The following is a 25627-nucleotide window of genomic DNA, read 5'->3' on the forward strand; positions in this document are numbered from 1 at the left end:
GTAAAAGGCTGTAGTGTTTGATCTGACACAATTGATTCAAATGATGGAGCAGGATTGATGGGCTGAATAGCCTAGTTCCATTGTCAAATAGAAACTCCTCCCTCTCAGGATGTCCCATGTCACAAAGCCAACTTGAACAAACCAAATCCATACAAACAGCACATGAACAAAATAACCAGTTCATCTGTTATCAGAAGCATTAGGTGAGGGATAAACACTGGTCAGAAAGTATTGACCTTTCATAGATGGCACCCACAGCCTGAACCTTTAATGCCCACGTGAACTGGCTAACAGGTTTTTGATTTGACCTCACTTTTGAACAAAGGTGTACTCTGCAACGCAGCACTCAATCACTATTGCAGCAAAGTGCGGAAAGCTCAAGTCCATAGTTGGCCATTGAATCTAAAGCATTCTGATTGGGAAATCAAAATGCTACCAACTGAAGCACAAGAACAAAAATATTACATAGCAATTCAGGATACATGATCTTGGTCATAGGTGGTGCTTTAACACGACCTGTTGGTATTTCTGCATAATATGAGACAGTTCATAACCTCAGTCAGAAAACAATTGCAATTAACATCTTTCAAAATATATATTTTCCACTCAAAGATGTACTCTTTTACACACAAAACTTCTGATGTCCAACTTGAAATTTGTTTTCCTGCCCTTACTCACATTTTCACAATGTTCGTTCACTTGATAATATGCGCATTTGACAAATATTATTACAGTAGAAATATACTTGGTACTTACTGCGATTAAGGTTTGGGCACTGTATTATATATCCGTTAGGCATCAAGATGATTTTGACATCTTGCAAAATGCCCTATTTATAAAAAAGCACAAACAAAATAGGAGAGAATGAGCATAAGTCACAGCATGACTCAAATTGAGAACATTAGTATTCATGAGGTTGGAGTCACTTACAAATGGCTGAGACAATTCTCAACAGCCAATTTTATTTTTCCCAGGAATTCATTCAGGTTCTCAGTATGAGAGCAATGTTACCCGCAGTCTGTTTGGTTAAGTTGGACAACAGTAATTAATGGTTCCGACCTACCTTTGTTTAATTCTCAAGTCAGAAGCTATTGCCAGCACATTTGTTGTAAGACTTGTTGTTACAGTTTTCGTTATTAATCCATAAGAACACATGTCAGACACCAACCAAATTTCAATCAAGTTTGAGGTGGGTGTTCACAGTTCACTGTGATGTGTTCCCTCATAACAGAGTCAGAACATAGCCATCGTGTGAAACGCACAATGAAAAGGTTAATAATCTTAATGATTGAGTCACTAATTATAGAGCCATACAGCACAGAAACAGATGCTTCGGTCCAACCAGTCCATGCCAATCATTATCCCAAGCTAAACTAGTCCCACCTGCCTTCACTTGGCCCATATCCCTCCAAACATTTCTTGTCCATGTACTTATCCAAATGTCTTTTAAACATTGTAACTATACCCACACCCATCATTTGCTCTGGGTGTTCATTCCACACACTAACTACTTCTGTGTAAAACAATTGGCCCTCATGTCTTTTTTAAATCTTTGTCCTTTCAGAAAGAACATGACTGTGACCTCTTATCTTGAAATCCTCCAATCTAGGGAAAACAAACACCTGCCATTTACCTTATCTATACCCCTATTATTTTATAAACCTCTGTAAGGTCACCTCTCAACTTCCTACACTCCAGTATAAAAAGTCCCAACCTATCCAGCTTTATTTGGAAACTGCGAAAAAGTTTGCAAATCTGTGCACTCACACAAACCTAGGAGATGCAGTAGGCCATTCAGCCCCTCAAGCCTGCCCTCCCATTCAATGCAATCATGGCTGATCATTCATTTTGATGCTTTTTCTCCTGCAATTCCCCACCTCCTATCATTGGTATATGGAAATCTGTCAGTGTCTATTTTTAACATATCCAATGGCTTTGGAAGGTTCAGAATTCCAAAGATTCACCACCTTCCTCATCTTGGGACTAAGTGGCTTCCCCCTTCACAAAACAAAGTGACCAGAGGGTATTAGGTATCCTAAATTAATCCAGTCCCATATCCCTCTAAGTCTCTGTTCATATACCCATCCAGATGCCTTTTAAATGTTGGAATTGTACCAGTACTTCCTCTCGTAGATTATTCCATACACACACCACCTCTGTGTGAAAATGTTGCCCCTCAGGTCCCTTTTAAATCTTTCCTCTTTCACCTTCAATCAATGCCCTCTAGTAGGACTCCCCTGCTCTGGGAAAGAGACCTTGGCTATTCACCCTACCCATCCACCTCATGATTTTATAAACCTCTATAAGGTTACCACCCCTCAGCCTCTGAAGCTCTAGGGACAAAAGTCTATTCAGGTAGGCAAAAGTGAAGACTGCAGATTCTGGAAACCAGAGTTCAGATTAGAGTGGTGCTGGAAAAGCACAGCAGATCAGGCATCATCCGAGGAGCAGGAAAATCGACGTTTCGGGCAAAAGCCCTTCATCATGAAAGGGCTTTTGCCCGAAACGTCAATTTTCCTGCTCCTCAGATGCTGCCTGACCTGCTGTGCTTTTCCAGCACCATTCTAATCTAAACAAAAGTCTATTCACCCTCTCCCTATTATTCAAACCATCCAATCCCAGCAACATCTTTGTAAATCTTCTCTGTACCTTCTCAAGTTTAGCAATATCCTTCCTATGGAAAGGTGACCAACATTGAATGTAATATTCTAAAAATGGCCTCATCAATGCCTTGTACAGATGCAACATGACATGTCAACTCCTATATTCAATGCAATGACCAATGAAGGCAAGTGTGCCAAACAGCTTCTTTACCACCCTTGTAGTCTGCAACTCTACTTTCAAGGAACTATGCACCCACAGCCCAAGGTTACTTTGTTCAGCAACACTGCCCAGAGCTCTACCATTAACTGTATAAGTCCTGCCTTGGTTTGCCTGACCAAAATGTAACACCTCACATTTATCTAAATTAAACTCCATCAGCCACTCCTTGATCCATTGGCCCATCTGATCAAGATCTTTGTACTCTGAGATAATCTTTTTCACTTTCCACTATGCCACCTATTTTAGTATTATCTGCAAACTTCTAATCATGCCTCTTATATAAATGATTTGGATGTCAATATAAATGACAAAAAACAGTGGATCCAGCACCATTCCTTGTGGCATACTGCTGGTCACAGGCCTCCAGTCTGAAAAGCAATCCTCTGCCATTAACCTCTGTCACCTACCTTCAAGCCAGTTCTGTCTCCAATTGGCACCTCCCCCGGATCCCATGTGATCTAACCTTACCAATCAGTCAACCATGGGGAACCTTGTGAAATGTTTTGCTGAAGTCAATATAGACAACATCTACCTCACTGCCTTAATCAATCTTCTTTGCCACTTCTTCAAAAAACTCAATCAAGTTAGCAAGGCATGATTGTTTGCATACAAAGCCATGCTGATTATCCCAAATTAGTCCTTATCTTTCCAAATGCATGGAAATGCTGTCTCTCAGAATTCCCTCCAACTACCTAACCACCACTGATGTCAGAATTACCAGTCTATACTTCCCTGGCCTTTCTTTACATCTTTTCTTAAACACATTAGCCAATCTCCAGTCTTCGAGCAACTCACCAATGGCTGTTGACGATACAAACATAGACAGGCAGGAGCCTGGAAGAACACAGCAGGCCAGGCAGCATCCTGGAAAAGTCTATGTTTCTGGTGTAACCCTTCTTCAGGACGATACAAATATCTCAGCCACAAGGTTCTGGGAAACACCTGATCAGGTTCTGGGGATTAATCTACCTTTAAGCATTTTAAGACCTCCAGTACCTCCTCTTCTTTTATATGAACCCCTTAAAAGACATCACTACTTATTTCCCCAGGTTTCCAAGCTTCCATTTCTTTCCCCACAGTTATTACTGACAAAAAATACTTCTTTAGCATCTCACGATCTGTTGTGGTTCCACATGCGGCTCATTACTCTTTTGCCCTTATTGTTCCACCGATGCGAGTGGATACTGGATTAATTGTTCATTTTAAATTAGAGGTAGATAAATTTTTATTAAGCAAAGGGATTAATGGATATGGGCCAAAGCAGGTATATGGAGTTAGGCCACTGAATCACAGCCATCACCTCACTGAATGGAGGAACAGGAACGAGGGGCTGAATGGCCTACTCCTGTTCCTATGTTGCAAAACCAAACAATTTATTCACCGCTAGAACAAATTAATCTGCAATTATTTCCTAAATCAGTTCACAGTAAACTGCAATACTGAATGCAAATGAAAAGCTTTCCAAACATTTGGCTGTGAAGGGAACAAGAAGTATTATGCGGCAGATTATCCACCTTACAGCAGACAAAAGGGAAGAGAGGAAGTGGTAAAGTTATGCAACAGGCAACAGATGACTTGGCCCTTACAAATTACAGGAGCTGTAAATTAGACAGATTATGAATTCTTGACAAAACTTGGAACTAAGCCAATTCAGATTCACCAGGTTGCACACACACAGTTTCAAATACAATTATTCAAAAATAGCAATGCCTAATGAGCACCTGTTCTAGAAAAAACAATCAATCAAAGGAAGTTACACATTTTTGACATGAACTGCTATCTAAAAATAAAAGCATAATACAACAGATGCTGGAAATCTGAAACAGAAAATGCTGGAGAGACTTAACAAATCTGGCAGCATTTGATGAGAGAGTAACAGAGTTGACATTTTGATTCTGGTATGATTCTTCTTCAGAACTTCCAAACTATTCTTTAGTCTAATTTGCCAATTAATTTGAGCTAGCTCTGCTTTCTTTCTTTCATAATTACCCATTAAGTTGAAAATACTTGTCTCAAAACCATTGCTCTCTTCCCCAAACTGAATGTAAAATTTAATCATGTTATGATCACTGCTACCTATGGGTCTCTTCATTGAGGTTATTAATTAATCCTATCTCATTGCACAGTACAACTTCAGTACAGCGTGCTCTCTGTCTAACTCTGAAGAACGGTGTTGTAAGAAACTAACCTGAAAATATTCCATGAATTCGTGGTCTATGTTACTTTCTCTACCCCACCAACTGACTTTTCCAGTCATGATGAAGATCTTCCACAATTAATCGCTGCATCTTTCTCACAAACTCCTATTATTTCTTCCTTTAACTTAATCCTGTCTTGTAGTGACAGTTTGGGGACTTCCACACCACTTTTACAAGTGACATCTTGCCTCTAGCATTCTTTATCTCTACACAAACTGCTTTTACATCCCTCTTTACTGTGCTAATGCGATTAATAATTATCAGAGCTGCACACCTCCAGGCATTCCAATCCTGCCTTAATGTTATTTATCCTCTGGTTTTCAGGTGCCAATCTGTCATCCTTCAGCCATGTCTCTGTAATTGGTACCAGATCATTCTTACTGATTTCTATTTGCGTCATCAGTTCATCTACTTTGTTTCAAACGTGACATACATTCAGACACAGAGATTTAGTTTTGTGCTATTACTATGTTTGCATTCTCGAGCCTTATCTGTTGGCTTACTCTCTGATTTGTACTTTCGACTCCTTCCTATCACAGCCTATCATTACCCATATCAATGCATTTCTCTCTTGCCTTGTCTCGGTTCTTCCCCTTCCAAAATTGGATCCCTCACCACTACTATTTAGTTCAAAACCCTCATTACTTCTCGAATTATACAGATGACAAGAACACTGGCCCTTGCAGGGTTCAGGTGTAGATCGTTCTAACAGTACATCCCCCACTTTCTGCTGTGCTATTGCCAATGCCCCACAAACCAAAGCCCACTTCCAAAAATCACCAGGCTTTGAGTGACGCATTCATTCATTCTGATCATTCGCACATGGTTCACAAAATAATCTAGCGATTGCTCCTTTAAATGTTCATCTTCTTAATTTGATGACACCTCATCTTCCACCTTGGCACCCTCCAACCATATGGCATCAACATCAACTTCACTAGTTTCCTCACATCCCCTCTTGCCACCTCATCCCAGATCCAACCCTCCAACTTAGCCCCGCCCTCTTGACCTGTCCATCTGCCTTCCCACCTATCCGGTCCACCCTACCCTCCAACCTATCACTATCACTCTCCCACCTGCATCTACCTATTGCCTTCCCGCCATCCCCATCCTCCTATTTATCTCTCAGACTCCTTCCCCCTCCACATTCCTGATGAGGGGTTTATGCCCAAAACGTTGATTCTCCTGCTCCTCGGATACTGCCTGACCGGCTGTGTTTTTCCAGCGCCACACTTATTGACTCTGACTCTCCAGCATCTGTAGTCCTCACTTTCTGCTTAGCTTCACTGACTAACTGTGCAGAACCTCTTTCCTTGTCCAGCCTAAGTCACTGGTACCTCTGTGGTCCAAAACAAGATCTTTTCCCCCCTCATTCTGTAAGTTTCTCTTCTGCCCGGAGTTGTTGTTCCAAAGCGTAGGCAGGTATCACAGCCTCTGAACAGATGGCATTTGCAGTGGAGAATAGAGTCAATGCCCCTCATTATACCAACCTCGACAAGCACTACAGTCCTTGCTGCTGCCCAGTTTGAAGTCTTTCCCTTATGTTAGTGAACACGCTGAACGAACTTCAAAGCAGTTGGACAACCGCACACCTACCCAGTGGGTCTCCTTATCTGTTTCACTCACAGTCACATTTCCTTGTCCCTCACCATTGAACAATCAGACAACTTCCTGTCAATGCAATAACATCCAGGTAAGCCTCCCCCTCCCTGACGTGTTGCCGTGTTCACAGCCCAGCCTCCAGCACCATGGCTCTCAGCTACAGCACTTTCGGCCAAAAAGCATTTTCTGAAAACGTGTTTACCCCAGAACATACCGATACAGGCAAGTCACAAATAACAGGGGAGAGTGCACAAGCAATTTACAAGACTGGTTCGAGGAATGAGAAACTTCAGTTATGAGGATAGATTGGAGAGAACAAAGAACAAAGTACAGTACAGCACAGGAACAGGCCCTTCAGCCCACCAAGACTGTGTCAATACATGATGCCATTCTAAGCTAAAAACATTTTTGCCTCGACACAGTCCGTATCCCTCTATTCCCTGCCTGTCCATGTATCTGTCAAGATGCCTTTGAAAGATTGCTGTTGTAGCCATCCCCACCATCTCCTCTGGCAGCACATTCCAGGTACTTATCACCCTCTGTGTTTAAAAAAAAACTAACCTCTCACATCTCCTTTAAACTTACCCCCTTTTACCTTAAAACCTATGCCCACTAGTAATTGACATTTCTACACTGGGAAAAAGATGCTAAGTATCCATTCTATCCATACCTCGCGTGATTTTGTAAAGTTCTATCAAGTTGCTTCTTATCCTCGAACGATCAAGTGAAAACAAACCAATTTTCTCCAATTTCTCCAGATAACCACATCTTCCAAAACAGGAAACATTCTGGGAAAGCATTTATCTACTTTCTCCAATGCCTTTACAAAGCCTTCTGTCATTGTGGCAACCAGAACTGTACACAATATTCCAATGTGGCCAAATTAAAGTTCAATACAGCTAGAACTTTGTTTGCTCATGTTTATACTCTGTGATCCAACTGAGAAAGGCAAGCATGCCATATGCCTTCTTGACCATCTTATCCATTTGTGATGCCACTTCAGGGAACTGTGAACCTGGACCTTGATCCCTCCATATCTTGACGCTAAGGGTTCTGCCATCTACTATATTAAATGCAAAGCAAGCAAGTGTCCATCCAGAATTTGAACTCTGGATCTCAGTACTACAAACCCCCAAACAAAAATCACACCCATAGACCAATGATCCAAAGAGAGCTTGGAGAGAAGGCAGCTGACAGGACATTTGTTAGAGGTTTGCAAACTCATGGGTGGTTAAAAAAAAGATAGGGAGAAGCTGTTTCCACCCAAAAGAAAAAAAATATAACAAGAGGTCACAGATTTAAAATGATGCACAAATAAAGAAACAGTGATGGGAGGAAAAATGTGTTTTGCACAGCAAGTTTAGAGTCTGGAATGTACAAGCTGGAAGTGTGGTGGAGCCAGGGTCAACTGAAGCAATTAAAAGGGCCTTGGATAATTATTGGATAGAGATTGTGTGCAGGGATAGGGGGGAAAAGCAGGAAATTGGATCCAGCTCAAAGAACCAATAGACTGATGACTTCCTTCTGCATTGTTAGACTTCTCTGATTTCCAGGAGCTCCCTGATACTGCAGCTGTCATGCATCACCTTTCCTGCTGTCCTTTATGTGTTTAGTTGGCCATTCAATTAACTGTTATTTATTTCCATTTTTTGATACATGATATTAACTTTCCCATCAATTCTTGTACGATTTCAAATCTTAAGTATAGAATAGACCTTAATCACTTACAGGTTTTCACCGTACAGCAAGCTGCAACCGCCCCCTCCCGCCACCACCACCCTCCCCCCCCCTCCCCCGTCGCTCCCCCTCCTCCCCACCCCACCACCCCCCCCCCACCCCCACCCCCAAAAGAGTAAGAACCAAGTAAGAATCAAATTCTTTTTCAAATGCTGCCAATAAAAATCACTGGAGGTCCTGGGTATTTCCTTCCAAACGCAGAGATAGTATTTTGCTCTCTAATATCTTTTCTTTCCATCTTGACTATTTTCTGCACATTTTCATGGCATTTTAAAGAGCTATGTATCTGAACCTTACATTTCCATTGGACATCCATTGCATTTAACTTAGTTAAATACCCTGATTTATCTTCTTTTGGTCCAAAATGGATAACCTCACACTTGTATAAATTAAAGCCCAACTGCCAAACTTTGCACATCCACCTAATTGATCACTATCCTGTTGAAATTTTATGCTGTCACCAACGTTGTCTACAATACAGTCTGTTATGATACAGTGGTGAATCCCTTTGCTAATTAAACCAAACACCCAGAAGAGAGCACCTTGTCTCGAAATCTTTTAAAATATAAGGGACAAACTCCCAAAATCCACTATTTAAAGAAAATAGAACATAGAACATAGAACATAGAAGAATACAGCGCAGTACAGGCCCTTCGGCCCTCGATGTTGCGCCGATCAAAGCCCACCTAACCTACACTAACCCACTATCCTCCATATACCTATCCAATGCCCGCTTAAATACCCATAAAGAGGGAGAGTCCACCACTGCTACTGGCAGGGCATTCCATGAACTTACGACTCGCTGAGTGAAGAACCTACCCCTAACATCAGTCCTATATCTACCCCCCCTTAATTTAAAGCTATACCCCCTTGTAATAGCTGACTCCATACGTGGAAAAAGGTTCTCACTGTCAACCCTATCTAACCCCCTAATCATCTTGTACACCTCTATCAAGTCACCCCTAAACCTTCTTTTCTCCAATGAAAACAACCCCAAATAATATGTTATTCTTTAATTCTAAAAGTGAACATTAAACAACAACTGTTCACAACTCTAAGCACTCCCCCTTTCTCTTAACTGCTCATTACCTGCCTCCAACATTGTAATAATACACTGTTCCAATAAAACTTATAATTATATTAACTTAATTTCAAAACCATACAGCAGCTGCTTTCTGTGTGTCTGTCTTCTTCTGGCTGAAGATCTCCTGGGTCATCTTCTTTCTTTTTACTGTGAAGATGTTTCATATGAAAAGGTATTTTGATAGAGAGGGTTTCAATCTTTTGGGTCTTTCTCATTGGCAGTTACTCTCTTGATGGCAGTTACTCTGTCAATGGCAGTTACTGTGTCTGACTTTCAAACCGCCTGTCTTTTTATACCCCCAATGTTGGACTGCCTCATTGGTTCAATGTTGACAAAAACAATAAATTCAAACTCGATTGGGTTTTAGGATCCTGGGGCAAAATTTAAACTGACTGGTTAAATTCAAATTGGTGTCAAAACAGCATTTCAAAGCCAAATATTACATATTTTCAAGTTTGCAATATACTCTGGAAATGCTAGCTTGTCTTTTGACAGGTGCTTATAAGCTCTCAGTGCAAAACAGCATTCATTCTCTCTTAAAGGTGTCGTACACACCTTCAACTTCATAACAGGCCCAATTTCAGTCATGAACAATTTTGGACATTTGATTTTTATGCTATTATCTAAACTGTTAATGAATTTTGGAAAGAATTGAGGCCCCAACACAGATCCCCAGACACCACACCAATGAGTATAACAGAACTTAGAACGTTACAGCACAGTACAGGTCATTCAGCCCTCAACGTTGTGCCAACTTGTGAAAATAAGCTGATGCCAATCTAACATACACCATTCCATTATTGTTTATATATATGTCCCATGCCCATTTTAATGCCCTTAACGTTGGTGAGTCTACTACTGTTAGAGGCAGGCAGTTCCATGCCCCTACTACTCTCTGAGTGAAGAAACTATTCCTAATATCTGTCCTAAATCTAACATCCCTTAATTGAAAGCTGTGACCCCTCATGTTAGCTTTCATGATCCGAAGAAAAGGGCTTTCACTGTCCACCTTATTTAATCCGCTGATTATTTTATACATCTCGATTAAGTCATCTCTCAACCTTCTTCCTTCCAACGAAACCAACCTCAGCCTTTCCTCATAAGATCTCCCCTCCATACCAGGCAGCATTCTAGTAAATCTCCTCTGAAGCCTTTCCAAAGCTTCCACATTCTTTCTGTAATGTGGTGACCAGAACTGCACACAATATTCCAGGTGCAGCCTTACCAGTGTCTTGTACAGCTGAAGCATGACCTCGTGGCTCTAAAACTCAATCTCCCTATCAATAAACTCCAACAACATCATATGCCTTCTTAACAACCCTATCAACCCAGATGGCAACTTCCAGGGATTTACGCACCTGGACACCAAGATCTCTCTGTTCATCTACACTGTCAAGAATTTTACTATTTCCCAGTACTTTGCATTCCTGTTATTTCTTTTGAAGTGAACTACCTCATATGTTTCCATATTAAACTTCATTTTTCACTTCACAGCCCAGCTCTACATCTTATCTATGTCCCTCAGTAACCCATAACATCCTTCAGCACTATCCACAACTCTGCCTACCTTAGTATCATCTACAAATTTATTAACCCATCCTTCTACACCCACTTCTCGATCATTTATAAAAATGACAAACAGCAGTGGCCCCAAAACAGATCCCTGCGGCACACCATTGGTAACTGAGCTTCATGATGAACATTTCCTAACAACCACCACCCTCTGTCTTCTTTGAGCTAGCCAATTTCTGATCCAAACTGCTAAATCACCTTTAATCCCGAAACCATGTAGTTTGTGCAATAGCCTACCATGTGGAACCTTATGAAACACCTTACTGAAGTCAATATACACCACATCATCTACTTTACCTTCATCCACCTGTTTTGTCACCTTCTTAAAGAACTCAATAAGGTTCGTGAGGCATGACCTACCCTTCTTGAAACAGTGTTGACTATCGCTAATCAAATTATTCCTTTCCAGATGATTTAAACCCTGTCTCTTATAACCTTTTCCAACACCTTACAACCGAAGTAAGGCTCACTGGCCTATAATTAGCAGGGTTGCCTCTACTGCCATTCTTGAACAAGGGGGCAACATTTGCTCTCCTCCAGTCTTCTGGCACTACTCCTGCCAACAATGATGACATAAAGATAAAAACTAAAGGGTCTACAATCTCCCTGTCTTCCCAGAGATTCTGAGGATAAATCCCATCTGGCCCAAGGGTCCTGTCTATTTTCAGATCTTCCAAAATTGCTAAAACCTCATCTTTGTCAACCTCAATCCCATCTAACCTTGTAGCCTGTATCTCAGTATTCTCACTAACATTGCCCCTTTCCAATGAGAATACTGATGAAAAGTATTCGTTAAGTGCTTCCCCTATGTCGTTAGATTCCACACACAACTTCCCACTACTGTTGAGACCTAATTCTGTGAAAGTCTCAAATGGATATAACAGCAAAAATTTGAAATTGTATTTTCACAGATGATTTGGCCGTATGTCTTGTGAAAGTTTCATCATTACTATAGAGACTTGCAGTATGTTGCAGCTGAGGAAAGTATAAGTGAGAAGTATACAGTCATTTGTGCGAGGTGTACTTTATATCATTATTCTGTGGTAAGTGGGAAACTCACTTTTCTAGGACTGTAACAAATCCAACAGCGGATGTACATAGAAACCATCACTTTATTTATCCTCAGAGTCTTTTACACAAAAAAGGTGAAGATCTCAGGCCCATTGCAATGATCCCAGTTGATGTTGTCCCTCAAAAAGTCAGATCCCAGCCTGAAGTTTGGCTTGATAGATCATATTTTGCTTTATTTAGTTTCAGTGAGGTAGTGTTCCACTGAAACACAAAGCCCATAATACTGCAAATTCAGGTTTAGAAATATAACAGAAGTTCATTATGCAAAATAAGATTAATTAGAATAAACCAAACTATTTACACAAATAATTAAAAAAAATACTGTGAACACTAGGAATCTGAAACAAATATTGAGAATGCTGGAGAAACTCAACAAGTCTGGCAGCATCTGTGGAGAAAGTAGGAGAGTTAATTTTTTTTGGAGTCCAGTGACCTTTCTTCAGAGGTTCAGAGTTCTGAAGAACAGTCATACCTGATTGGAAATTCTGTTTCTGATGAAGAGTCACTGGACCCAAAACATTAACTCCAATTTATCTCCGCAACTGCTGCCAGATCTGCTGAGTTTCTCCAGCAATTTTGGTTTTTGAGTTTAGAATTTGTCAGCTCAACTTAACCACTTAAGGGTCTAATCAAACACTTCTGGTCTGGAACTTTTAAACAAAACACCTTACATTAAAAAGGTAACTTGTTTGCAACAAGTCAAAGTTCTATACTCCTTTTCTAAAAATTCACTGCTTTACACAGCTTCAGCTAAGAACCCCGCAGACCTGCTAAACTGAAACAAAAAGAAAGTTTTTACTTTTCCAAGGAATGGGTTTTCTCCTAATCAAATTAAAAATAAATCCCTGACCTTCCAAACTAGAACCTACTTAACACCTTGTTCATTCTTAAAATTCTCCCAATGTTAAAAAGAAACATGACTTTCTCAGCATTCATATTTCAATGATGTGTTTGAAAAGAATTCACCATGGCTACAGGAATACTTGCAAGCTAATCATTAAACTCTTTCCAACACACAGATAACTAATATGCCACAAGCTCAAAACACAAAAGTCCAATCTATTTAAAATTAATGGTATTTACCTGGATATACAATTAGAGTCATAGGGCCATAGAGATGTTCAGCATGGAAACAGACCCTTTGGTCTAACCCTTCCATGCTGACTAGATACCTCAACCCAATCTAGTCCCACCTGCCAGCGCCCGGCCCATATCCCTCCAAACTCTTCCTATTCATATACCCATCCAATTGCCTCTCAAATGTCGCAATTGTACCAGCCTCCACCACTTCCTCTGGCAGCTCATTCCATACACGTACCACCCTCTGCGTGAAAATGTTGCTCCATAGGTCTATTTTATAATCTTTCCCCTCTCACCCTAAACCTATTCCCTCTAGTTCTGGGCTCCCCAACCCCAGGGAAAAGACTTTGTCTATTTATCCTATCCATGCCCCTCATAATTTTATAAACCTCTATAAGGTCACCCCTCAGCCTTCGACGCTCGAGGGAAAACAGCCCCAGCCTGTTCAGCCTCTCCCTGTAGCTCAGATCCTCCAACCCTGGCAGCATCCTTTAAATCTTTTCTGAACCCTTTCAAGTTTCACAACATCTTTCCGATAGGAAGGAGGCCAGAATTGCACGCAATATTCCAACAGTGGCCTAACCAATGTCCTGTACAGCTGCAAATGACCTCCCAACTCCTGTACTCAATACTCTGACCAATAAAAGAAAGCATACCAAACGTTTTCTTCACTATCCTATCTACCTGCAACTCCACTTTCAAGGAGTTATGAAGGTGCACTCCAAGGGCACTTTGTTCACTCCCTCAGACCTTACCACCCAACTTAGCTCACACTAAATAAATTAATGAATATTGTGCAATATATCAATTAAGACCAAGTTATGTTGCAATACAATAAATCTTTTTCTGCAGCATTCATGACAATCAAGACATAATATTAAACAACTTTAAGTGCAACATAGTTTCCTATTGGAATCAATGTCAAAGCCAGAGATTGGTTTCCTTGGGCATGACGTCTGCAGAAACCTGTGTACAAGTCACAATACTGTACCAACATATGTAGCATTGGGTATTCCGAGCTGAAGTAACTTGTAAAATAAACCTCTGAATATAACATGAGGTGCTGCAGAGTTAAGTGGGATTATTGCTGAACTGTTTACCAATGATGTAGGAAATGTTCCAGGACCTGGGTTTGAATCTTACCACAGCAGATGGTGGAACTTGAAATCAATTAAAATCTGGAATTAAGAGTCTCATGATGACTGCGAATCAGTTGCCGATTGTCAGAAAAACCCATCTAGTTCATTCATGTCCTTTAGGGAAGGAAACTTCCATCCTTACCTGGTCTGGCCCAAATGTGACTCTAGCAATGTGGTTGATTCTTAACTGCCCTCTCAGTAATTAGGGCGGGGTAGAAAACGCTGGTCTAGCCAATAACACCCTCAACTTTTTTGATAAGGGATAGCATTACAGTTGTGCTGAGGGAGGATATCCCCGGAAATACATCCAGGGTGGAACTGAGAAATAAGAAAGGGATGATCACCTGATTGGGTTTGTATTATAGACACCCTAATAGTCAGTATGAAATTGAGAAACAAACTTGTAAAGAGATCTCAGCTATCTATAAGAATAATAGGGTGGTTATGGTGGGGATTTTAACTTTCCAAACATAAACTGGGACTGCCATAGTGTTATGGATTTAGATGGAGAGGAATTTGTTTAAGTGTGTACAAGAAAATTTTCTGATTCAGTTTTTGGATGCACTGTTTAGAGAAGGTACAAAACTTAGCCTACTCTTGGGAAATAAGGCAGGACAGGTGACTGAGGTGTCAGTGGGGGAGCACTTTGAGGCCAGCAACCATAATTCTATTAGATTTAAAATAATGATGGAAAAGGATAGACCAGATCTAAAAGTTGAAGTTCGAAATTGGAGAAAGGCCAATTTTGACGGTATTAGGCAAGAACTTTCAAAAGCTGATTGGAGGCAGATGTTCGCAGGTAAAGGGACTGCTGGGAAATGGGAAGCCTTCAGAAATTAGAACGAGAATCCAGAGAAAGTATATTCCTGTCAGGGTGAAAGGGAAGGATGGTAGGTATAGGGAATGCTGGATGACTAAAGAAATTGAGGGTTTGCTAAAGAAAAAGAAGGAAGCATATGTAAGGTATAGACGGGATAGATCGAGTGAATCCTTAGAAGCGTACAAAGGCAATAGGAGTATACTGAAGAGGGAAATCAGGAGGGCAAAAATGGGACATGAGATAGCTTTGGCAATTGGAATTAAGGAGAATCCAAAGGGTTTTCACAAATACATTAAGATCAAAGAATAACTAGGGAGAGAATAGGGCCCCTCAAAGATCAGCAAGGCGGCCTTTGTGTGGAGCTGCAGAAAATGGGGGAGATACTAAATGAATATTTTGCATCAGTGTTTACTATGGAAAAGTTTACTATGGACGAAGTGCTGGATGTCTTGAAACGCACAAAGGTGGATAAATACCCAGGACCTGATCAGGTGTACTCTAGAACTCTGTGGGAAGTGAGAGAAGTGATTGCTGGGCCTCTTGCTGAGATATTTGTATCATCAATAGTCACAGGTGAGGTGCTGGAAGAGTGGAGGTTGGCTAACGTGGTGCCACTGTTTAAGAAAGGTGGTAAGGACAAGCCAGGGAACTATAGACTGGTGAGCCTGACCTCAGTGGTGGGCAAAGTTGTTGGAGGGAATCCTGAGGGACAGGATGCACTTGACAAGGCAAGGCAAAGACTGATTAGGATAGTCAACATGGCTTTGTGCATGGGAAATCATGTCTCACAAACTTGATTGAGTTTTTTGAAGAAGTAACAAAGAGGATTGATGAGGGCAGAATGGGAGATGTGATCTATATGGACTTCAGTAAGGCATTCAACAAGGTTCCCAATGGGAGACTGATCAGCAAGGTTAGATCTCACGGAATACATGGAGAATTAGCCATGTGGATACAGAACTGGCTCAAAGGTAGAAGACAGAGGGTGGTGGTGGAGGGTTGTTTTTCAGACTGGAGGGCTGTGACCAGTTGAGTGCCACAAGGATCGGTGCTGGGTCCTCTACTTTGTGTCATTTACATAAATGATTTGGATGCGAGCATAAGAGGTACAGGTAGTAAGTTTGCAGATGACACCAAAATGGGAGGTGTAGTGGACAGCAAAGAAGGTTACCTCATATTACAACAGGATCTTGATCAGATGGGCCAATGGGCTGAGAAGTGACAGATGGAGTTTACTTCAGATACATGTAAAGTGCTGCATTTTGGGAAAGCAAATCTTAGCAGGACTTATACACTTAATGGTAAGGTCCTAGGGAGTGTTGCTGAACAAAGAGACCTTGGAGTGCAGGTTCATAGCTCCTTGAAAGTGGAGTCGCAATTAGATAGGATAGTGAAGAAGGTGAAGAACATAGAACAGTACAGCACAGAACAGGCCCTTCAGCCCACGATGTTGTGCTGACCATTGATCCTCATATAAGGTAAACCTAATGTATGAATTCTCAAATTTCTGTGACCATATGCATGTCCAGTAGTCTCTTAAATGTCCCCAATGACCTCGCTTCCACAACTGCTGCTGGCAACGCATTCCTTGCTCTCACAACTCTCTGCGTAAAGAACCCGCCTCTGACATCCCCTCTATACTTTCCACCAAACAGCTTAAAACTATGACCTCTTGTGTTAACAATTTCTGCCCTGGGAAAAAGTCTCTGGCTATCAACTCTATCTATGCCTCTGATTATCTTGTACACCTCAGTTAGGTCCCCTCTCTTTCTTCCTTTTTTCCAATGGAAAATGTCTGAGCTTAGTCAACCTCTCTTCGTAAGATAAGCCCTCCATTCCAGGCAGCATCCTGGTAAACCTCCTCTGAACCCTCTCCAAAGCATCCACATCTTTCCTATAATAGGGCGACCAGAACTGGACACAGTATTTCAAGTGCGGTCTAACCAAAGTTTTATAGGGTTGCAACAAGATCTCACGATTCTTAAACTCAATCCCCCTGTTAATGAAAGCCAAAACACCATATGCTTTCTTAACAACCCTGTCCACCTGGGTGGCAATTTTAAGGGATCTATGTACCTGCACACCAAGATCCCGTTGTTCCTCCACACTGCCAAGAATCCTGTCTTTAATCCTGTACTCAGCTTTCAAGTTCGACCTTCCAAAATGCATCACCTCACATTTATCCAGGTTGAACTCCATCTGCCACCTCTCAGCCCATCTCTGCATCCTGTCAATGTCATGCTGCAGCCTACAACAGTCCGCTATACTGTCAACAACACCTCCAACCTTTGTGTCATCTGCAAACTTGCTAAACCATCCTTCAATCTCCTCATCCAAGTCATTAATAAAAATTACAAACCGTCGAGGCCCAAGAACAGAGCCCTGTGGAACACCACTCACCATTGACTTCCAGGCAGAATATTCTCCTTCCCCTACCACTCGCTGTCTTCTGTTGATCAGCCAATTCTGTATCCAGACAGCTAAATTTCCCTGTATCCCATTCCTCCTGACCTTCAGAACGAGCCTACCATGGGGAACCTTATCAAATGCCTTGCTGAAGTCCATATACACCACATCCACCACTCGACCCTCATCAACTTGTCTGGTAACATCGTCAAAGAACTCAATAAGATTTGTGAGGCATGACCTGCCCCTCACAAAGCAGTGCTGACTGCCTTTAATCAAGCCATGCTCTTCCAGATGGTCATAAATCCTATCCCTCAGAATCCTTTCTAACACCTTGCAGACGACAGACGTGAGACTGACTGGTCAGTAATTGCTGGGGATTTTCCTATTTCCTTTCTTGAGAGAGGAATAACATTTGCCTCCCTCCAGTCCTCAGGTATGACTCCAATGGAGAGCGAGGATGCAAAGATCTTCGCAAGCGGCGAAGCAATCACATTTCTTGCTTCCCAAAGCAGCCGAGGACAAATCTGGTCTGGCCCCTGGCGACTTGTCAATCTTAATGTTTGTCAAAATTTTCAGCACATCAACTTCCTCAATCTCTATCTGTTCCAGCATGCTTACCTGCTCCTCAATGGTTTCATTCACTACAAGGTCCTTTTCTTTAGTAAAGACAGAAGCAAAAAACTCATTTAGGGCTTCCCCTACCTCCTCAAACCCGATACACAAGTTCCCTATGCTATCCCTGATCGGCCCTACTCTTTCTTTGATCATTCTCTTAATCCTCACATCCATGTAAAATGCCTTTGGATTCTCCCTAATCCTTCCTGCCAAGCTTTTTCGTGCTCTCTCCTGGCTCTCCTCAGACTATTTCTGAGCTCCTTCTTCGCCTGCCTGTAATCCTCTAGAGCTGAGCAAGACCCTTGCTTCCTCCACCTTACGTAAGCTGCCTTCTTTCTTTTGACGAGAAGCTCCTCCACTCTCGTCATCCAAGGTTCCTTTATCTTACTCCTTCTTGCCTGTCTCAGAGGAACACATTTGTGCATCACTTGCAACAACTGTTCCTTAAACAGTCTCCTCATGTCTATAGTGCCCTTTCCATGGAACAATTGCTCCCAATCCATGCTTCCCAACTCACATCTGATAGTATCATAGTTTCCTTTTCCCCAATTAAATATCCTCCCATTGTGCCTGCTTCTCTCCTTCTCCATAGCTATGTAGAATGTGAGCAGTTATGGTCACTATCACCAAAATGCTCTCCCACCGCAAGATCTGACACCTGCCCAGCTCATCGCCTAGCACCAAATCTCAAATGGCCTCTCCCCTCGTCGGCCTGTCAACGTACTGAGTTAGGAAACTCTCCTGAACGCACCTTACAAAAACAGCTCCTTCCAAACCATCTGCTCGAAGGAGGTTCCAATCAATATTGAGAAAGTTAAAGTCACCCATTACAATAACCCTACTACATTCACACTTTTCCAAAATCTGCCAACCTATGCTTTCTTCAATCTCCCTGCTGCTATTGGGGGGCCTGTAGTAAACCCCTAATGAAGTGACTGCTCCATTACTGTTCCTAATTTCCACCCATACTGACTCAGTAGGCAGACCCTCCTCGACAATGGTAACTTCTGTAGCTGTGATACCCTCCCTGATTAGCAGTGCTACACCCCCTCCTCTTTTTCTCCCCTCCCTATTCTTTTTAAATCCAGCAACCATTCCTGCCCCTGAGAAACCCACGTCTCTGTTATGAGCTCTAAGCTCATCACTTTTATTCCTGATACTCCTTACATTAAAGCAAACACACTTCAACCGATCCCTTGGATCTTTCCCAGGAAATTCCTTCCCACTGGCTGCGCTACCTCTTGCTATTGCCTCATCGCCATCAACTCTCACCACCGGTATATAGCTCAGGTTCCCACCCCCCCCTGCCATACTAGTTTAAACCCTCCTGAACCACTCGAGCAAACCTTCCACCCAGGACATTGGACCCCTTTCAGTTCAGGTGCAACCCGTCCTTCATGTACAGGTCCCACCTTCCCCAGAAGGCATCCCAATTATCTACATATCTGAAGTATGCTTTATTTTATTGTTCAGAGTATTGAGTACAGGAGTTGGGACATCATGTTGTGGGTGTACAGGACATTGGTTAGGCCACTGTTGGAATATTGTGTGCAATTCTGGTCTCCTTCCTAACGGAAAGATGTTGTGAAACTTGAACGGGTTCAGAAAAGATTTACAAGGATGTTGCCAAGGTTGGAGGATTTGAGCTATGGGAAGAGGCTGAACAGACTGGGACTGTTTTCCCTGGAGCGTCGGAGGCTGAGGGTTGACCTTATAAAGGTTTACAAAATTATGAGGGGCATAAATAGAATAAACAGACATAGGTTTAGGGTCAGACGGGAAAGATATAAAAGGGACCTAAGGGGCAACATTTTTGTGCAGAGGGTGGTACGTGTATGGAATGAGCTGCCATAGGAAGTGGTGGAGGCTGGTACAATTGCAACATTTAAAAGGCATTTGGATGGGTATATGAATAGGAAGGGTTTGGAGGGATATGGGCCGGGTGCTGGCAGATGGGACAAGATTGGGTTGGGATAACTGGTCGGCATGAACGGGTTGGACCGAAGGGTCTGTTTCCATTCTGCACACCTCTATGACTCTATACACTCTTGAATTGGATACTGTCGAGATCTTCTCCCTCAGAACTTTGGCACTTGGTTTTGTTTGATAATGATCAAAATTATCTTGAGTGCTTATAGCATTGGCATACTCTAGATGAATATTATTGCAATGTCCCTGACACATCATGACTTTTGATGATGCGCAATGCCCCACCGAGGTTATGGCATGGAGTCAGAGAGTTGTTCAGCACGGAAACAGACCCTTCGGTCCAGCTTTTCCATACCGAACATTTGCCAGCACTTGGCCCATATCCCTCTAAACTCTTCCTGTTCATATACTCATCCAGATTCCTTTTAAATGTTGCAATTGTACCAGCCTCCACCACTTCCACTGGCAGCCCATATACCACCCTCTGGATGAAAAAGTTGCCCCTTGCGTCCCTTTTAAATTTTTCCCTCTCACCCTAAACCTATGCCCTCTAGTTCTGGACTACCCCACCCCAGGGAAAAGATCTTATCTATTTATCCTATCCATGCTTTTATAAACGTCTGTAAGGTCACCCCCCAGCCTCCGACGCTCCAGGGAAAACAACTCCAGCCGATTCAACCTATCCCTATAGCTCAAATCCTACCATACAAAATATTTCATAAGGACGGAGGTGACATAAAACACCAATGATGGCTAGGAATAATCTTAAATATCCTTAAAACAAAGAGGTAACTGTCAGGACTGTCCATGGCTACTGCAGCAGAACATGGCTGACAATACTTAGAGAGTTTGGGAAAACATTTGCTTAATGTTGTTTTCACAAGTAGAACAATAGTCGTTCTGCAGATTCAAGGTTACAGAATGTGCAGCTGCAATTCCTGACATGGATAAAAATACTTCACACTAATTAGCTGTTCCTCTTGAATTATTTAATCAACCTGTTACAATATTAAGAGTAGGTTTTAGTTAAGATTCTTCAGATAATCATGGATATAGATTCCAAAGTAGTTATAGATTCACATTTATAGAAAAGATCACTGGATTACATTCATTGGAATTTAGAAGAATGAGGGGGGATCTTATAGAAGCATATAAAATTATGAAGAGAATAGATAAGAAACTAGGGCAAGAGGGCAGAGCCTCAACAATAGGGGGAACAGGTTAATTGAGAAGGAACTTCTTCACCCTGAGGGTTGGGAATCTTTGGAATTCCTTGCCCAGTGAAGTAATTGACACTACTTCAGTAGGTGTTTTTAAAGCTAAGATACAGTTTTTTGAGCAATAAAAAAATTAAGGGTTATGGTGAGAGTGCAGGTAAGTGGGTCTAAGTATATGAAAAGATCAGCCATGATTTAATTGAGACGGCCTACTCCTGCTCCTAGTTCTTATGTGCTTTATTTGGGGAAACAGAGCCCGAAACCGAAATGTTAAAAACAAATGACATTCATTGGGACTACTTTAACCAGAGGCCCGTTATGTACAGGGCTGCAAAAAAATTGTTTACATCTCCAGTTAATATGCACATCCAGTCATAGAGTCATAGAGATGTACGTCATGGAAATAGACTCTTCGGTCCAACCCGTCCATGCTGGCCAGATATCCCAACCCAATCTCGTCCCACCTGCCAGCACCCAGCCCATATCCCTCCAAACCCTTCCTATTCATATACCCATCCAATTGCCTCTTAAAATGTTGTAATTGTACCAGCCTCCGCCACTTTCTCTTGCAGCTCATTCCATTCATGTACCACCCTCTGTGTGAAAAAGTTACACCGTAGGTCTCTTTTATATCATTCCCCTCTCACCCTAAACCTATGCCCTCTAAGTTCTGGACACTCTGACCCCAGGGAAAAGACTTTGCCTATTTATCCTCTCCATGCCCTTCATAATTTTGTAAACCTCTACAAGGTCACCCCTCAGCCTCTGACGCTCCAGGGAAAACAGCCCTAGCCTGTTCAGCCTCTCCCTATAGCTCAAATCTTCCAATCCTGACAACATCCTTGTAAATCTTTTCTGAACCCTTTCAAGTTTCACAACATCTTTCCGATACGAAGGAGACCAGAATTGAATGCAATATTCCAACAGTGGCCTAACCAATGCCCCGTACAGCCGCAACATGACCTCCCAACTCCTGTACTCAATACTCTGACTAATAAAGGAAAGCATACCAAACACCTTCTTCACTATCCTATCTACCCTCGACTCCACTTTCAAGGAGCAAGTCCTGTGTACATAGAGCTCCGAAAGGCCACTTTGAGAGGAACCTTCAAGCAACCAGTCTTATTCTGCCCTAAAATGACTGGAGACATTTTCCAATTTAGTTTGTGTTTTGCGACATTAAGGAAATTAATTCACCAATGTCAATAATGCAGTCCAATTGACCTGAATCATTGCTGCAGATGCTAAAGGTTTATTTTGATAAAATGCAAGCTTGAGGCTTGTCTGCCCCAAAAGAACAGAGCAACAAACAAGGTGCAACCAAAACAGTGCTCCGAGCCACCAGTAAACTGGATCCAAAGCTCATTAAAGGCTGATTTCAATGCAGCCAAGGGGAGACTCAGTTAATGAGATCTGGAAGCCTGTACAGCACCAAGTCTGAGTAAAATGAACACTTTAGAGACGGCCTTCTGAAACATCAACATTTTCTACACCACCCTCTAAAACTGGGATATTCCTGTGGTCAACTCAGGACAAAATGTGTTCATGGAGTTCTTGTTGTACAGCGCAACTACCTGCAGGTTTCTCATCAACTCACTGTTCCAGCATTGCTTTGGATTTTCTGTGAACTTGAAGCCTTCACCACAGTTGTTTAAAACTGTACCACATTGATGATCTGGAATTGTTTGATCTGATAAAGCAGCTAATGAGCTTATTTGCTTGCAGCTATTTCCGTCCCTTTGAGCAAAGTTGAGGAGGACACCAAAGGCTAGAATGAGAGGGAATCTGTCAGATTGGTGCATTTGCAGTTACAACCATCTGAATCCACAACTGCAACAATGTTCACGTGCAGGACAAAGTCACTTCCTCAAAGCCACCAACTCACACAGAACATGAATCCCAAAGAACAACATTTAAACTGCACAAAACCCCAAAGTGGGACTTGCAAAGCAGATCCAGCGCATAGACTGTTTCCCTTGGCTTTCCATCAGTCCTTATTATTTCTGTTTTTTAAGCATTGAAGTAACTCCCTCATCCAGCAATTTACAGACTCTGCAACAGCAGGTTATCAACTAGCAGCAAGCTGGAAATGTTAGTGTTGCAAACTATATCAAGCTCTCAACTGTATGTGGGCCATTTGCAATCATAGGACAGGAAAAGGCAAATCAAGCCAGCACCACATTAATGTTAAATCTTGCTGTACATGGTGATCATGGATATTCTAGGTCCTGATCTTAAAAATACATTAATTAAAGACTAATTTATCTTCCTTATGTTTATATCCATGTTGCAGTCAGGTCTGAAAACTCTTCCAGAGCTCCTCTAGGTCACTGCTCAGCCCATTGCTTTTCTAAATGGAATAAGTACCAGCTGTTTAGTATTTACAAATGTCAAGCAGATCTGGCTTTGTCTTGACAAAATCAAACTGAGGGCTGAGTTTTCACTCCCAGGCAGCACCGTGCACAAAGTGGTTGGGGTGATCTTCACAGAACACCCAGATTTTCATTCCAATTGCGGAGGGGGCAGGAACTTTTGGTGAAGGTGGTGGGGAGAGCAACATGGAGTTGGGTCTGTCCTCCCAGCGCTTCAACAACACATAATTCTTTCAAATTTGCGACACAGGTCGACAAGCTGGTTATGAGAGTTTTTGGCATGCTTGGAGAAAGGGAGGACTGCAGATGCTGGAGAGTCAGAGTCAAAAATTGTGGTGCTGGAAAAGCACAGCAGGTCAAGCAGCATCCGAGGCGCAGGGGAGTTGACGTTTTGGGCAATTGCCCCTTCATCAGGAATGTGGAAGGGGAAGGGGCCTGAGATAAGATGGGTGATGGTAGTGAGGTTGGGGGGAAGGCAACTGGGAAGGCAATAGGTGGAAGCAAATGGGGGATGATTGTGATAGATCGTTGGGGAGGGTGGAGCGAATAGGTGAGAAGGACAGGTCAAGAGGGTGGTGGGTTGGAGGGTCGTATCTGGGTTGAGGTGGCAGGAGGGGAAGTTTGGAAACTGGTGAAGTCTATGTTTAACACGCTTGCCTACGTTGCTCAGACCTTTGAGTACAGGAATTAGAACATCATGTTGAGGTTGGACAGGGCATTGGTGAGGCCTGTTCTGGATTATTGTGTACAGTTCTGGTTGTCCTGTTATCAGAAGGATATTATTAAATTGGAGAGGGTTCAGAAAAGATTGACAAGGATATTGCCAGAAATGGAGGATGAGTTATAAAATTGGGTTGGAACTAATTTGACTGGAGCGTGAGAAGTTAAGAAGTGAAATCATGAGGTGCATAGATAAGGTGAAAACAATGGTCTTTTCCCTACTGTGGGGGATTTCAAGAGTCAGGGACATATTTTTAAGAAGAGAGGAAAAAGTTTTAAAAAGGGACATGAGGTGCAATTTTGATTTACACTGAGTGGTTTGTGTGTCGACTGAATTGTCAGAGGAAATGGTGGATGCAGGTAAAGTTATACCATTGACAAGCACATGAATAGGAAATGTTTGGAGGAAAATGAGCTTAATGCAGGCAAGTGGGACTGGGTTAGTTTGGTTTAATTGCACTGAAGGGTCTGCTTCTTTGCTGTATGACTCTGTGACTCTAACATAAGTAGCTGAATACTGCCCAAGGCAAGCAACCTGCATGACCAATATCCCATCCACATTCAACATTCACTCTCTCCACTCCCTCCTAGCAACAGTGTGTACCATCTACCAGATACCAAATTCATCAAAGCTCCTCTGACATCACTTTCCAAACTCAAGACCACTTCCATCTTGAAGGACAAGGGCAGCAGATACATGGGACCACCACCCCCTGCAAGTTCCTCTCCCAGCCACTCGCCATCCTGACTTGAAAATATATCCCCATTCCTTTTCGGTCATTGAGTCCAAATCCTGGAATTTCCTTCCTAATAGCATTGTGGGCCAACCCACAGCAGGTAGACTGCAGTGGTTCAAGACGACAGCTCACCACCACCTTCTCAACGGCAACCAGGGAAGGGCAATAAATTCTGGAAGAAGATGAGTCTCATGCTATGAAGCTGACTTTACATACTTCTGGAGGTTGACAAAGTATTTCACTCTTCTTGATGATCAATGCCACTCTGCTCATTTTCATGCGAGTAGGTGGCTGCTCTGATATGGACACAGTGCGTTTTCTGTTTGATGGCTGATTCAGAACAGGGACTAATGGCATGAGCGAAGAAAAATTGAAACCCATTGACCAAATTATGGGACACAGCCCCATCAGCACAAGCTCACTCTCAAAACACACTAAGTGTCTTCATCACAGTTGCACACAGTTGGAAAGTTCGAGATATGAAGATGTTAGAGTTTTCCTA

General features: G+C 42.2%; 1 protein-coding gene across 3 annotated transcripts in view; it reads right to left on the reverse strand.

The window, feature by feature from the left end:
- Positions 1-25627, reverse strand: part of LOC140493827 (protein kinase C-binding protein NELL1-like) — a 980593-nt gene that overhangs the window by 861626 nt on the left and 93340 nt on the right. For 2 of the 3 annotated variants that reach the window (XM_072592758.1, XM_072592757.1), the window contains exon 6: positions 756-829. In XM_072592758.1, the coding sequence (XP_072448859.1) occupies positions 756-829 (74 nt within the window). The remainder of the gene's footprint in view (positions 1-755; positions 830-25627) is intronic. The other variant, XM_072592756.1, reaches the window with a different exon arrangement.

Source organism: Chiloscyllium punctatum, chromosome 22 (assembly GCF_047496795.1).
Source record: "Chiloscyllium punctatum isolate Juve2018m chromosome 22, sChiPun1.3, whole genome shotgun sequence".
NCBI classification, from domain to species: domain Eukaryota; kingdom Metazoa; phylum Chordata; class Chondrichthyes; order Orectolobiformes; family Hemiscylliidae; genus Chiloscyllium; species Chiloscyllium punctatum.